General features: G+C 41.2%; 1 protein-coding gene across 1 annotated transcript in view; it reads right to left on the minus strand.

Moving 5' to 3' along the window:
• Positions 1-15,204, minus strand: part of GBF1 (golgi brefeldin A resistant guanine nucleotide exchange factor 1) — a 110,055-nt gene that overhangs the window by 15,442 nt on the left and 79,409 nt on the right. The window contains 13 exon segments of the mRNA XM_086616674.1: positions 896-1,132; positions 3,373-3,455; positions 4,048-4,173; positions 4,480-4,603; positions 5,067-5,269; positions 8,427-8,515; positions 9,070-9,210; positions 9,667-9,853; positions 10,235-10,429; positions 10,859-10,957; positions 11,638-11,849; positions 12,025-12,193; positions 13,680-13,909. Coding sequence (XP_086472800.1) covers positions 896-1,132; positions 3,373-3,455; positions 4,048-4,173; positions 4,480-4,603; positions 5,067-5,269; positions 8,427-8,515; positions 9,070-9,210; positions 9,667-9,853; positions 10,235-10,429; positions 10,859-10,957; positions 11,638-11,849; positions 12,025-12,193; positions 13,680-13,909 — 2,095 coding nt within the window.

The following is a 15,204-nucleotide window of genomic DNA, read 5'->3' on the forward strand; positions in this document are numbered from 1 at the left end:
ATGTAGTAAGTCAGCACAGACAAGTCCGTCTACAGGATAGCAAATCGGAGAGCCTCTCTGTTGACATTTTAGACATTCCTCTCCACCCACTCATAATGAATGCTGATGTATAGAAGTCTACTATTATCCCTCATATAATCTCAATCCTCATCCATGGATCCTCATATTTATCTGTGCTGATGCAAGGATCACTTTCAAGAAGTGAGTCTAAACAGACAGACCATTTGCACCTGAGCCAATACACCTAAATCTCCTGTAGACATAAAAGAGAGTTGCTGAGACTGGCAGTAGTGTTGAAGGTCTAGTTTCCAAGAGACTAAGCAGTATATTAACAGAGCTTTAAAACTATGCTTAAGGCATCGTTTAGTCTGGATCCAAGCATGACCAGAGATCGACTTAATACTGTTTCTCACAGATAGCAAATTTGTTGAATACCGGTCATCTGGGAAAGAAAAAAGAAACAAAAAAACCTCCATCCCATTCAGCCACAGCTATGGCCTCACACATGTGAGAGGTTTTGTTCATATACAAGGATTTTGTCAGCATCACTGTGCAAGTTAAGAGTGACTTTATCCCCTCACTTCTAAGGAGCACAGCTGTGTCAGCAGGTCTTTTAAATGTAACTGGGTTGGAGTTTAAAATACATACCCCAGGCACTTTGATTTATTACAACACAGCAGTCAAGCCAAACAGTGAGTGACAACCAAGAGAGCCCAAGATGGAATGAATCAATACAAACAACAGAGCAAAACTAGAGGATCGTAGGTCACAACAAAATGCTCTTCAATTGCTAGGAAAAGTAACAGTTGATATTCACTGTGATGCCTCTAGCAGGTAGACAGGAGACAACAGCCACACTTTAACTCTTCTAGGTCTTCACAAATGCAAGAGTTACCTGAAACCAGAGATAGCCTTCTGGATGATTGTTTCTTCTAAGCTCTTGTCAAAAACATAAGAAAGCGCTGCAATGGTTGGCCCCCACGTCATAGTGAAGAGATCATGGTCATAGCTTCCAGGAGGCACATGGAGAAATATTCCCTCATCAGTGGCACCACGATGTAGCAGGACATTCCAGATATAGTTTTCCTTCACCAGGCCCGTCTGTTCTTCTGGCATCACTATCTCATCATTTCTACAAGGGAGGAAGGCAGAAAGGTTGAATTTTTCATTCTGAGCCAAACCTAACATTTACACAGAGCCTTTCATTACATGGTCCCAAAGCTAAGTGATACCTACACTGGAGTGATTTTGCCAGCTCCTGAAACATTCTATTTTCCTAGCCCTGCCTGCTTCCCCTGCCCCTCTTTGATATCCTGGATATAAAGTCTAGTGGCTCTCAGCAACCCCCAGCAGCAACTGTGTAAGGACAGTATTGAAGAAGCAGCTACCTAACACAACAAGTACAAAATGCAACACATACTGCAGTTAAACGATGGGAAATCTTGGACAGCACACTGGCTTAGCTTCACCATGCCACCCCTACTCAAACCTCACTAGAGTGCTCCGCATACCTCATTCCTTCTAGATAAAAAAAATTAAATTGTTATATCACTACAGTCAACAGTAGGCATAAGCGCCGTTGTATAAGAATAATGCAAATATTCATATTATGCTAAAATCAAGTATCAAAAAGCCAGGTGTACAAAATTAAAGATAAAACAAGAAACCAAATATATGATGGGTGATTCATAATCAGGGTACCACAGCTCCTTACTCTAACTGCATTAAAGCTATACAATAAAACAATCACGATTAATGCCAAGTAGTACTTGCAATCTCAGCTTAAAATACACCAAGCCTAAATACATACTCCCTAGACTTGGGTAACATTGCACAAGAGATAACCCTGTGCAAATGGCCAACTAATTGAACAAGAGACTCAAATCTACTAAGAATAGTAGATCACAGCCAATCTGAAAAGTAGAAATCTTTCTGCAACAATAAAAAAATAATGTGCTTCAGCTGCCAAAGAAGCAATTTCCATGTGCGAACAACAACTATAAAAAACCCCTCTTGATTCACGCATAAGAAAAAAGCTCTTCTCAGTTTCAGGAGCCTGCATATTTTGACAAGAGCAATCATTACTGCGATTATATAGGAAACTATGTTTGCAGTCAACAGTGTATTTTTTCTACGAACCCATTAACAGAAGCAAGTTAATGGGTTTACTTGGAAAGTCTCAGGAAATGAAATTGTGCTCAAAAGTGAAATGCTGAGATCCTGAAGAGATCATGCACTACTCTACACAGAATGCAGTCTGTTGGTTCCCCTTCCCCAATAATACATAGAAAAAAAAACAGTTCCTCAATCTCAGTTATGACAATGGGGCAATCTATCTGAGATGGAGCAATACTGAAATGATACACCAATTGCTTTAGCCATAGAATATACTGAAAAAGATCAAGTATCTGGTGAAGGAAGGATAAAAGGGGAATAGAATGGGACAGAGGTACTAGATAATCGAAAAACAGAAGGATATTCTCAGGGTAAGACTCAAAACACTAAGAACACCCTCAGGAGAGACAGGCCAATCAAAACTAGAGCTCTATTTGAAAGCTCGAGCTACCTCTTGAATAATTTCTAGATATTCGTACAGGCAGCATGGCCACATTCCTGGAGAAGGCTCAAAGGAGAGGGTCAGCCTAATCACACTGCCTTGCTTCCAGCCCGAGCCACTGCCTGCCACTGTAGACTGAAACCAGCTGAGAGTCAAAGTCGCATCCTGTCTCCTCAGAGATGTAATCCTCTCAGCTTCAAATTGGCTGGGCCTGGATTTACTGATAGACTAGATTTCTGAGCAATTATTAGAGCTCCCCACTCTGAGCTAGTTTGTGCACAAAAGGGCCTCAGGCACTAGGAATTCTCCTCAAATACTAGTCAGTGTGCCAAGAGCTCCAGGGGTGGCAGAAGAGATTGGTGCAGACAGCAGCCTCATATGAAAAGCTCAAAAGCAGAATACATGAAACTGAGACCTGGACATGTTATGTCAGGGCACCAGTGCTGTCCTGGGGATGAGATACTACCTCTAGCACTACATAACAAGTTCTAAAGATAAAAAAAGGCCTGGTCGGGAGAACAGAGCCTTCTTAGATACAGCACTTCACATGTGTTGGTCTTGCTCAGCCATTCTTCTGCATGAACTAATGTATTTTTAACTTTAGCTTAAACTCTGTGGATTAAAATACCATGGCAAGAACCCAAAGATACAAATCCAGCGCAATCACTGTGACAGGCTTGTTACCACAGCTTCCAAGGTCTGAGGCAGAGAGGCACATGATCGGTGAGTCTCTCTCCACACTCTCCAGAGGTCTCACAGACCGAACAACTCTAGTTTGCTCTCTGCATATAAGGAGATGACAGGTTGATTCTTACTTGATGGCATGGTACATGTCTTCCAATATGTCCTGTTCAAAGTCTTTGCCTCCATTCACACCTTTCAGGTTCTTTCGAAACTCCTGGAAAAAGTTACACCGACATTAATTCCTAATATCTCCAGCTTTACCCGCGCGGCTAGGATCAGTACTCCACGTGTTTTTCATGGGACCAGAAGGAGGTTTTTCTGCATTCTTCAACGTGCAGCCTCAAAGTTCAAACACTAAATACCATTGTTCGTGGCAGTAGTGTGCAGCAATCCCTGTCTCTGCTCACAACGAAAGAACAGAGACACAACGTAACACATGCTTAGCTGAGGCTGGACATCAGAATGACAGGTGTGTACTACTGCATTGACACTCACAGGACTTGACCTCTCTGGAAGCCTCCACCAGTTCAACAATCTTCTCATTCTTACTATGTCTTAGGATACAGTTTGCTTACACACAAAAAAGTTTACAAATTTGGCAAGTTGTCTGCTAAGCTTGTATTTCTTCAGACTGCCCCTTGCCCACAGCTCCCCTTTCCAATCGTACTCAAAACTTCAGTGCTGCACACCAGCTTATTGTGTACATGAATGATGAATTCCAGGGAAAAAAGAGAATGCCATTAAGATAAAAACAGGTACTACATTGCTGTCAAAACCAGAGAAAACAGGTGCCTGGTAACACCAACCTCCAGAGTCATTGGGACATTCTGCTTGCGGACATTATGGTTGTGCTGGTCCGTGTTCAACATAATAACTGCATAGGCCAGGGCAAAGCAGGCATCGCTGTTAGCAAATGGGGACCCATTTGATTTCTGAAAGGCAAACATATGCACAAATTAGTCCTACAGGAACAGTGATATTAGTGACCCAAGACAGCTATTTTCCCACCCACGGTACTGAATCACCTCTGAGACAAACAAAAACTCCAGGCTCTGGCTCCAGCTTCCAAAAAGCACCCCAGAAATCTAAGAGCCACTGCCATCTCCTACAAAACAAAGGCTGCTGCCTGCAGGGCACAGTAAGCTTACATAGGCAGTTTGATCTGACATGTCCACCATGGCAAGCAGATGCACAGGAAAGAATTGCAGTTTTGAGCTTTCAGCCCACCAAGTACACACCCTCCAATGTTCTGTGAAGGCTTCTAACAGTCTCTGGATTACGGGTGCCTCTCCTGGTAATCTGAAGGCCTCTAGATAAAGTCGTAAAGCTTCATCCAGCCTTAAACCTTGGAAGCTGAAAGTCCTGCAAGAAGAATGAAATGCAATGAGAAACTGAAACAGGATGGGAATGGTAGGATAAACTTAGTGACTACAATCTTGTTTGTTTCAGCATCAGAATACTAGATTTCATAGAGAACAGAGAGGAAAGAGGGGAGGGTTAGGAGAGAAGAAATATACCATGAACAGGCAAAAAAATAATAAAAGAGAGTCCACAATCTTACAGGTGCTTAAGTATGTAATCATCTCACCAGTCTTCACAGAGACTGGCTCTACTGAAAGGAGCTTGAGTATCATACTATATGTATCTAAGGCAATATATATGCATCATATGCAAGAGATGCATAGAACTAAGACATGGTGGTACACAGAAAACCAAGAGATACAAATCCAATGCCTCCAGGAACTACTGTTCTACTCCTTTTTTTAATCACTGAATTCTTAACTTTCACCTATTCCCGATTAAAGAGATGCAGAAAGATACTCACCCGACAAAGCTTTCCAGCAAATCTATGTTCTTACGGTCACTCACAAATTCCCCAATCATCTTTTTGTCCAGGCGAGGATTTTCCCGTAGCCACCTGGCCACCTCATTGTTGTCGATGGGGGTGGCAAGAAGGTTCTTCTCCTGCAGAAACTGTATCCCTTTCTTTGGCTTTTGGTTGAACTGCTCTGTACCAGTTATCAGAAGCTGAAAGAGACATTCTGATAATTACGAGCTTGAAGTGCATTTCTTACTTTAGATTCTTCTTGGCATTTGAACCAAAAGTAAAGCAGAAAATAGATCAACCTCAGCATGATCAAGTTTGTTGTACTGTGTAATCCAGCAAGAAGGCTAACCGAGGCCAGAAAACCTGCATTCATCACAAGGATTCACTATCAAGTAATACCGGACAGAGCAAGCACAAGCTGCCATCTTTGAGAAGCTTTGACATTTCACTGAGCAATTAGCTCTACCCTAAATGTCTTGCCTGCTCTGGTATGTAAACAGAACAGAAGGAGGTCTCTGATGAACCCTAGACATGTGGCAAGACCAACTCTACCCATTTACGACAGCAGCACTGCTCCATGCCCTCTTCTGTCCCCTTTGGCTTCAGGCTCTTATACTCTTACCTCACTGCTAGGAGACATGCAGCAAGAATCCTTAGTATGTATTCAGCAGGTGCAAGGAAGAAATGCTGCAAAAGCTTCAAAAAAGAACCAGAAAACTTTCTGCTAGTACGACATGGTCACAGGAACATCTGGTATTCCCAGCATGACAAGGCTATCCAAGGCTTGGAAGAGCAGGTGTATTTTTGGTTTTGGAGGGAAGTCAACTACTCTGCCCTGATTGATTCTTATTTTAGGAAACTGGACTCTACTCCAGCCACAGCATTATAAAACACCTGACTAAGAAAGGGTTAACTGAACGTTCTTGGTGGTGTTCAGAAAAACCAAAAGCACAAACAACTATATGAACTTTACTAAGGCACCAGAATAAATGTCAGTTCCCCGTTAGCTCCTATCACTATCAAACTGCTAGCAATGACCTAGTGAACTAAATTCGTGACCATCATGACTACTAGCTCCCCTGGGCTTCTCAGTACCTCAGAAGCCACCAGCCCTCTGTTCTCTGCTTCCTCTGCCTGTGTGAACATCCTGAAATTGCAGCAAAACATAGACTCTGAAATAGCATGGAGGGCACAAGGAGCCAGTGAGGGCATAACAATGTAATAACCACGTGCTGCCCCGGTGTAACAGGCCTGAAGGGACTGCATGATGGTAGCAGCTTTTCTGTTCAGCTGTAAATACTGTAACCCAAGCCCTAGGGTATTCTGTAGACTGGTTATACTTCTTAAGACCACCTGAAAGGAGACCAGACTGCTAGCAGTTAGCACGGCATTTATAACCATGTCAGTTCTATGCTTCTGAGCTTCTGATCATTGCTTTTGGAAACAAAGAAAACTTCCCATTTGATGTATAATTTGTTTTCTGCTTTTACTTAGCTTTTTTCCTCCTTCCAGCTGTGGTAATGTTTAGTACTTGAGAGGTTAAAGGAAGCAGAACATGCAGGTGCCATGTAAGCATCAACATTACTTAAGCTGAATGTTTTGTGTGCCCTATTTACACACTCAGGATGAAACCATTAGCAGATTTAGGGTCAGGAAAGGATTTTCCCTGGTCAAACCAACAGAGATTCATTAACATCTTTCTGCCCTCTGCTGTAGTGTAAGACACTGCCCTTTTTCTAGGATCACCTGGAACTTTATTTAAGGAACTCTTAGCCACTGGCAATGCTCTTGATTTCTTCTAACCTTGTCTTCCCAGAACAGTAAAGCTGGAGTATTATCAGAATTTTTCAGTTAGAACCACGGAAGCACTATGCAAGCTCCCTTCTCAACAATGGACTTTCACACAAAGTCCATCAGCAGAGCTGCCATGAAAGCTAGATTTAATGCAAAGCAAAGGGTTACAAATGAAACAGTAACTGAATTAATATTAATTTCTCAGAAATTAGCTAACGCCAAAACTCAATGGTTCCTTTGAAGACCGTGCTGGCAATCACTTCTCTTCACTGTCGTGGCTTGGGAAGCCAGTTAGCATTACATCACTGCACTGTGTTGTAAGTAAAGAACCAAGTTCCTAAGTACTGCAGCAGACTTCCTAGAGAGAAATAATGCCTTAAATTACATTCAGATCCAGAGACTGCCACAGTGGATCACCAAGCACAGATTAGTATGGCAGTAGAAAGAGATCTGTTGTAATTTCTTCAGTGTTTTTGTTTAAGCGAGTTTAGACAAATACGACCATCACTCCCTTATAATAATGTAAAATAAAACCACCTATACTGGACAGAGAAGTCAGAAGCCTTTTAGTCATGTACAAATCAAACACCTTTCTCTTTACTGCCAATGAATCATTCAAAAATATTAATTTATTTTTCCACTATATCATCTGGCTCCTTACCCTACAACTACTATCGCCACTAATGTTTCACCCAGAGTATGCGTCATTTTCATATTGAAATTCAGTAATCTCTCATTTCCTAAATAAACTATCTACCTCATGTATATGTTGTGCAAAGAGAACAAAATCTGTACAAACAATATCTGTGAATGGAAAAAAAACCCAAACAACAAACCACCAACCCCAAAAAATCAGTCTCATGTAACCCATAAGGACTTATTCATCTGCTGTCTCTGGAGGTGAACAGGCAGGCCACTACTTGATGTCTGACACAAGACAGCAGATAAATGCAAAGCCATCAGCATGGAGAACCTTCATCAACACTAGACCTAGATTGGAACCACTCAGGAAATGGAAAAGCTGTACAAAGTTTAGACTATTATTTGGATTAATGAGGTTCAAAGAAACAAGACATCTAGACAAAGAATAGCTCTGCCACAATCAAGACAATCTTTTCAGTCATCTTTATGATAAAGCAAACATGGGAACAAACAAATCAGAACACCAGGCTAGATTGTTAGTTTCTACTTCAGGCCTCTCAGTATGCTCCCCATTTACAAGTTTGGTAAAAGTACGGAACCTGCCCTTTTTGGTGAAAGTACCTGATTACGTCCATATAATGCAAACTAGATCCAGCAACTTTCCCACACAGAAATCAGCTTACAAATTGTGCCAAAAATTTCCCCAACACCTCTTGCAACTTTTAGCACAACTAACCAGAACAGATAATAATCACTGCTGTCTGTAGCGTAGCAGGATTTTCAGTGACTGACTACTAAATTCTTATCAGCAGAGACTAGAACACAAGATTTCTGAGATATGACCAGTCATGCAAAGCCCACATGGAATGGAGAACAAGGAGAACACTCAAAGACCCATCTATAGTATATTTAAAATCATACCTTCTTTTTGTTCTTAATCTGCATAAGTTCCTGAGGGCTTGGAAGGATACAAGAAAATCGAGTAGGCTTCCTGGGGATACTCTTCTCAGCTAGAAGGACAGAACGACATTACGGTCAAACCTATCCCCAGAGTAGCACTCAGCCCACTGCTGTGTTCCATCATAACTTTCAATCACAGAGTGTTGCTGCAACGTGCTGCCCTGCAAACGGCAGTCACACTCCTACTATTCAATTACTACATTACTCCCACCCATATTTTCTTCAGCATAATTGCAGAGTAGCTTCTTGTCCTGGACAATTTCACGTATCTGCAAGATTTAATTTTCTGGCTATTTTGACTACCTACATTACTGATCCCCTGGAGAGCCCTTGACTACCTTTAAAATACTAAGCACTGGCATGAATTTCACACCTTTCCCACAAAGTGACCCACCAGATCTAACCCTCTCCCAGAAGAAATGCAACAATTAGTAGACATATATAGCACACACAAAATAAACAAATATTCACCACATACCTCCGTCTAATTTTGAACACAGAACAGCTACAATGGTCCATAATATAGCAGGACCAGTCAGCAAAAGCCAGGACCATTCTCAGCATATACACACTCAGAGTGTCAGGGTACCGCAGAGACTATTACCTGCCTCACTTCCTCCTTCCAGTTCCATGCAGCCCTCCTTCATCTGGTCAGCCATAAGGCACCCACTGGTGGGAGGACATGCCCCACCTGGCTCTGAGACTGCACTGGAAGATCGTCCCTCACTGAGTACTCTCTCATTATCTGTAGAAGTTAGAGAAAAAACAACAACCCACAAACAAAACCAAGAACCACTCAAACAAACCCATAAGCCAAGGAAAAAGCTAGCAACAGAGAAATAATGAACTGATCACTCCAAATTGAACAAGTGCTTATTCAAACGAGTTCCTCCCAGTAACTACAATTCCTCAGTATCCTCAGTATTTTGTCTACATGAATTCCATGGCATACTCTCATTCTGTTGCGACTGTCAGTCTTGACATGGCTTTTATACAAAGCTTCGCATGAGGGGCACATTTTAATATCTGTAAATTTTACACATAGCAAGGTTATTAACATCAGTGTGTAACTATAAAACATGCAACAGGAAGACTGAAAACACACATTTTAGGAGCTTACTATGTCAGCTACCAAAATTAGATCTGCAAGTTTAGCCCAAGACTAAGCTTAATATCAAAATATCAAAGAAAGGAGTCTTACTATTGCTTGTTTCTTTGGTGCTGTTCATGGTTTCTGGGCTGGATTTGACCACTTCCTTCTCTTGTTGATGTATGTTACTCAGCACTTTGGCCTGGCAATGTGCCTCAGTACTATCTATCACTGTTAGCAATGCTTCCAGAGACAGCAGATGGACAGTATACAGCTGTCCAGAAACTGGGAAGGCATTCTGGGAAATAAAATATAAGTGTTAGTCAACTTTTATGCCTCTCTCACCATAATGGGGAAAGGAAGTTTTCCCCACAGCCTGGGGAAGCCTAAAGCATACAACAGAACACCTTAAACCTTCCAGACAAACCTTTCTAGCATATACTTAACAGTTTATCTGCTCTGAGATTATTAAAGCATCATGGCTATTTTTTTCTCTTCTGCTTTCAACATTAAATGGCCGTCTTCATCTCTATAGACTACTGAGTCTTTCAACTGCTCCCATTCTTAAGTTCTGCATCTGTGCTCACCCTTGTCCTGAGTCACTGGCTCCCCTTCGGCACCCCGCTGCACCCTCCCTCCGTCCCGCCGACCCGGCGGCCCCCGGCGCCACGCTGAGCACCTTGGAGAGCAGCTTGGTGAGCTCCTCGAAGAGGTTGGCGCAGTAGTAGTCGCAGTCGTAGTTAATGTAGAGCTCAGTCACAAAACTAGGAATCCTCCACAGCTGAACGATGGCTTCCAAAGCCATCTCTTTCATTTCATAGGGCATCTTTGGGTTTTCCACAGTGATTATTTCCATCAGCTTCTTGACATACATCTGGCAGAAACACAGGGCAGCTCAGTTTAAGGAAAGAAAAAAAGAAAGCAAGACAGTGAATAGTTTCAAGGACTACAGAAATAGATTTAAGCTTCGTCTTCCCACATGATGCTCCATCTTTAATGGTGGTTCATTCTGAAGGAGGTTGTAGAAAGGTTTCAAATATTTCTACCATTCAGTGCACCTGGATTTACCGTTCTAAAAAAAAAAAACCAAACCCAATACGAAGGCAGGCAGTGCAGTACACCAGTCTCAAAGACATTTTATTATCCAACAAGAAAAGGCCTACACAGCCTACCCATAACCCACTGAGTCATTTATACAACAGCCAATTGATATTTAGACTGTATCTTACTGCCTAGCTATACACATTTAACTGATGCCCAAGAAACTATTACTAGGCACCCAGTGATATTAAAAAAAACTCACCTCCAGCTGGAATTTCAGATGCTCTCTCATGCTCTCAAAGAGAAGAAAGCACACCCTGAGGGAGGTGGCACACAGATTGAGCCGTTCAACACTCAGTAGCTGAACAAAAAACAAAAAAAAACCCTTTAAGAATTACAAAAGCTAGTCATTATTTGCTGTAAGTAGCAGTACTGTGGCACTGCAGGCATCACCTGCAACAGCCTTGAGAGCCACACTCTCATAGCAATAGTATTTCAAAGAACAATCCTTTATTCAACCTCCTGGTCTCACTTTTTGCTAGTGAGGATGAATATACTTAATTTCCTTCTGCTTGTGGCAGCACTTTTTCTACTACAACTTTGTTCTTTTGCTAAGTCCACAGATCCTCTTAGTGGAGAAGGAACATGGGAGAAGACTTGCCTTCGAGATGACCTTTGTGCAATTAATAGCTTGGTACTCAAAAGGTTCTGCCTACTACTAAGCAGGTAACTTGCATTCATGATTATCTCAACACCAATTATATCAAAACACAGTGTTATCCCACAGTAACAGTTCATTCAAATCACCTTCATCCTTCTTGACCCTGGTCTGAAGAAAATAGCACATGACAACCTCTCTGGCTTTGCAACAGCACTGTTTCACTGGTACAATTCAGAACTCTCACTGCAATGCGGCAGAGAGCTTATTTGAAGACTGAGACCTGCCAAACCTCAGAATACCAAATTCCAACAGATTCTTTGATGCAAATTAGTATCTGACTCCCCAGTGCCATATATCATGCTAGCACAAGCCAGACTCACCTGAAATAGGTGCCGGCACAACTCCTCCTTCACAAGTCCCAAGAGAGACTGGTAGTTTGCAATGGGTGCCGACTCAAGGGCAACAGTTAGCAGCTGCAGCCCCATGTGGATCATCACCTCAGAGTTGTGGCGGTCATGAGGGTTGGTGAGCGAGATAAGAAAGCGAAACAGTTCTCTAATACATGGTAGTCCATATGGGACCAGTGCTGCTCCTAAAGAAAAATGAGAGATTAGCACTCTTAACTTTGCTTTTGCTTTTAACTTTGCTGTTACAAATTAAATTGTTACAGACCCGGTGAGGAACAGGAACTTATAACCCTCTTAGCAGAAAGTGAAACAGAATAGTGGGAAGGAGAAAGTACCTTAGCAACATTGCCCATCTCTCACCTTCTTTTTGGGAAGACTGAGTAAAACGTACTCCTCGGGGATTTACATAGTCCATGTCATGAACTGAGGCAGAGTCAGAATGTTCTGCTACAGATGTGCACTCCTCTAGGACCTCAGGGATAGACTCGACAGAAGCTGACTGGATCTTCTCCTCCCTCAGACTTTCATTCTTTATTGATATCAGTCATTTGAGAATGAAAGAAGCAAAACACAAGTTAACAAGCACTAGACAAGCTAAAAGAAAGGCTTATTTGTTCACAGTTCATTCAGAACTATTAAAACCACACAGAGCGCTCATGGAAGAGGAACAGGAAAACAAAATTTCATTTCCATCTAGTTCTTACCTATTTTATGTAACTCTAGGTTACGAGACTAAGGAGTTTACTTTGAAGATACTCCTATAAACTATCAGTTCTTGCTGCCCCTGAGGTTAGGATTTGGCTTTTTTTTGTTGTTTTAAATGCTACATAATTTCAGCATACTATTGTCATGGTGTTAACCCAGCAGGCAACCAAACTCCACACAGCCACTTGCTCATCCTCCCCTGCCCCTGGGGAATGGAGGAGAGAATTGGAGGAGTAAGGGTAAAGAGACTCATGGATTGAGGTAAGAACAGTTTAATAACTGAAATATAATACTAATAGTAATACTAAAAAAAATATAAATAAGTGATGTACAACGCAGTTGCTCACCACCTGCTGACCAATGCCCAGCCCGTCCCTGGCTAGTGATCCCGGAACTGCAATCCCAGAACAGAGAGAGAGCGCGTGCTTCCTGGTCAACTCTCATCTATACACTGAGCATGATGTTGCGTGATATGGAATATCTCATTGCCCAATTTGGGTCCATTGCTCCGGCTATGCTCCCCTCCCTGCTTCTTGTGCGCCTGCACACTAGCAAAGCATGGGAACTTGAAAAGTCCTTGATTTCTCAGCAACAGCTAAAAATATCAGCACGTTATCAACATTCTTCATACCAATCCCAACTAAATCCAAAACACAGTAACTATTCTAGCTACTATGAAGAAAATTAAATTTATCCCAGACAAACTAGGACAACTATTTCTATCTATGCGTTCTTAGCATTTTTACCACTCAAAACATCTGCAGCTCTGAAAGGTTCTCTGCAGCAATAATTCATCCTCTCAACAGTATGACTGTTGCAGAGGAAGTGGGGACAACAGAGAGGAAAACTTACTGACAGAAGCCTTGTTTCAGGTTAGTTATGTTTCACAGCAACAGCAATGCACGTGCACAAATACCAACAGCTGAATTTCTACAAACTCAAGAAAAATTGTTCACTAAAGATAGTAAAATGAGTTCTCCTGCAGATTTCTCTATGCTTCCCCGCTAACAGTTTCTCCTTTAATTAAGGTTGATGGTATTGGCAGGAGTACAACTAGATACATAATTGCATTGTTGGGCCGCACAGTTACAATTTCAGAGCCAATGGGGATGGTCTCAAGAGAAAACAAAGAATGAATGTTTGTGAATTTACAAATCACTTAGAGCAAAGGATGTTTTTTTCTGACCCTAAGTCTTAAAATAGGATATAAACACTATGACGAAAAAGAGAGAGAAAGACAGTACGTGTGCTAAATCCACGACTGATTATGCTGGGAGTTGGAACTTTTCTTTGTAAGTATATCCATGTACCTGGAGTTCGGGCTGATTTTGATTTTCAGTGACTTTGACCTCATTTGAAGGCATTCCTGCATTAAGTCCCAAAGAAGTGACTTGGTCCAAGTCTGTCAGGTCTTCCTTAGAGGTAGTCTGGGAAGACAACTCCAAACCACTGTCTGTAGCAGGGCTGACCACAGACGAAACATTTTCTGAGCTTCCAGAGGAGCTGGGAGAAGGACCATCTATGAAAGTAACTCCACTTGCTGATGAGAAACAGAAAAAAAATATCAGTATAATTCTGTCCCTCAACCACAAATTCATACATTGAATACAGCAACAAAGAATTACTTTGATTACTGTTTCACATTACAAATTATCTCAGATAATTACAAATTAATGAATATAGATAAATTCTCTTTTGCCAAGTATTAATGAATCAAATAGATGAACAGGTGACATACTAGCAGTTCTCGAAACTAAAATACAATAGTTGGAATCTAACAGACTCAGCAAATAAGATAATCCACAGTTAGACAAAGGATGCAGAGGGTTTCTGTAATTAAGAAGAAATCTGAAAATAGTCCAAAAGGTGTACTTTACTTTTTGATACAATTGCACAACCACTTTAGAGACCTGCATCAAGGATTAGTCATTTCTTCAAAGTGAGAATTTTTAACTTGACTGGAAGGCAAGACCTATTTCTTTAATTCTCCTTAAACAACTGGAACTGCAACAGAACTCAAATGGGTCTGAAACAGAGCAGTGAAGTAGTTTTACTTTTTCCTATATATGAGATAATGCTCCAAGAATCTAAGATTTCCTTTAAAATAAACCCACATATTTGCAGCTCTTTTGGTTCTGAGGAGAACTTAAAAAACATTATCCAAATATTTAAAAAAGAGAAGATATACTGCAGGGAACAGTAATAAAATAAAGACACACACCAGGAGTTATGTTACGAATTTACATGTGAAACATGTATGCTTTTGCCCAGTGGTGTTTTGTTGCTGACTTGATTCTTGGAAATGTCTTAAATAAGTAGCAAGACATTACTTGATTTTTAAGAAATGAAATGGAATACATGATCCATTTTTCAATCCTTTCTTCTTCACTGTCTAAGCCACAATTCCAGCCTAAAAAAGCACAATGAACACATTACCTAGCGCTACAAGGTCAGAGTTAATGACTTCATTTGTAACACAATTCGACTTTCTCTCTAAAGCGTTACAGGAGTTGTAATACTGTTTAATGGAATTTAATATCTATCTGGAAACTTAAATGCAGTGACAATTTATGTAGGGGTGAGTTCTCATCTGGATGGATCTTCTGAGTTATATGCAATTTGATCGCATTTATTATTTCCTGTTTTCACCAATCATGCTGTTGTGTAGAAACACACTTGGAATTGTTCACACTACACTGAATAGTTTCCTGTGGCAGAGTTAAGTGTCAGAACTAGGTATTTTACACAGCTATTGTTTCAGTTTTCCTATCTGCTTCCTTTCACTGCTAATGTTTATGTCCGAGCCGTCAAATTCTAGAGTGTGCAAGAGACACA

Source organism: Tauraco erythrolophus, chromosome 9 (assembly GCF_009769465.1).
Source record: "Tauraco erythrolophus isolate bTauEry1 chromosome 9, bTauEry1.pri, whole genome shotgun sequence".
Classification (NCBI taxonomy): domain Eukaryota; kingdom Metazoa; phylum Chordata; class Aves; order Musophagiformes; family Musophagidae; genus Tauraco; species Tauraco erythrolophus.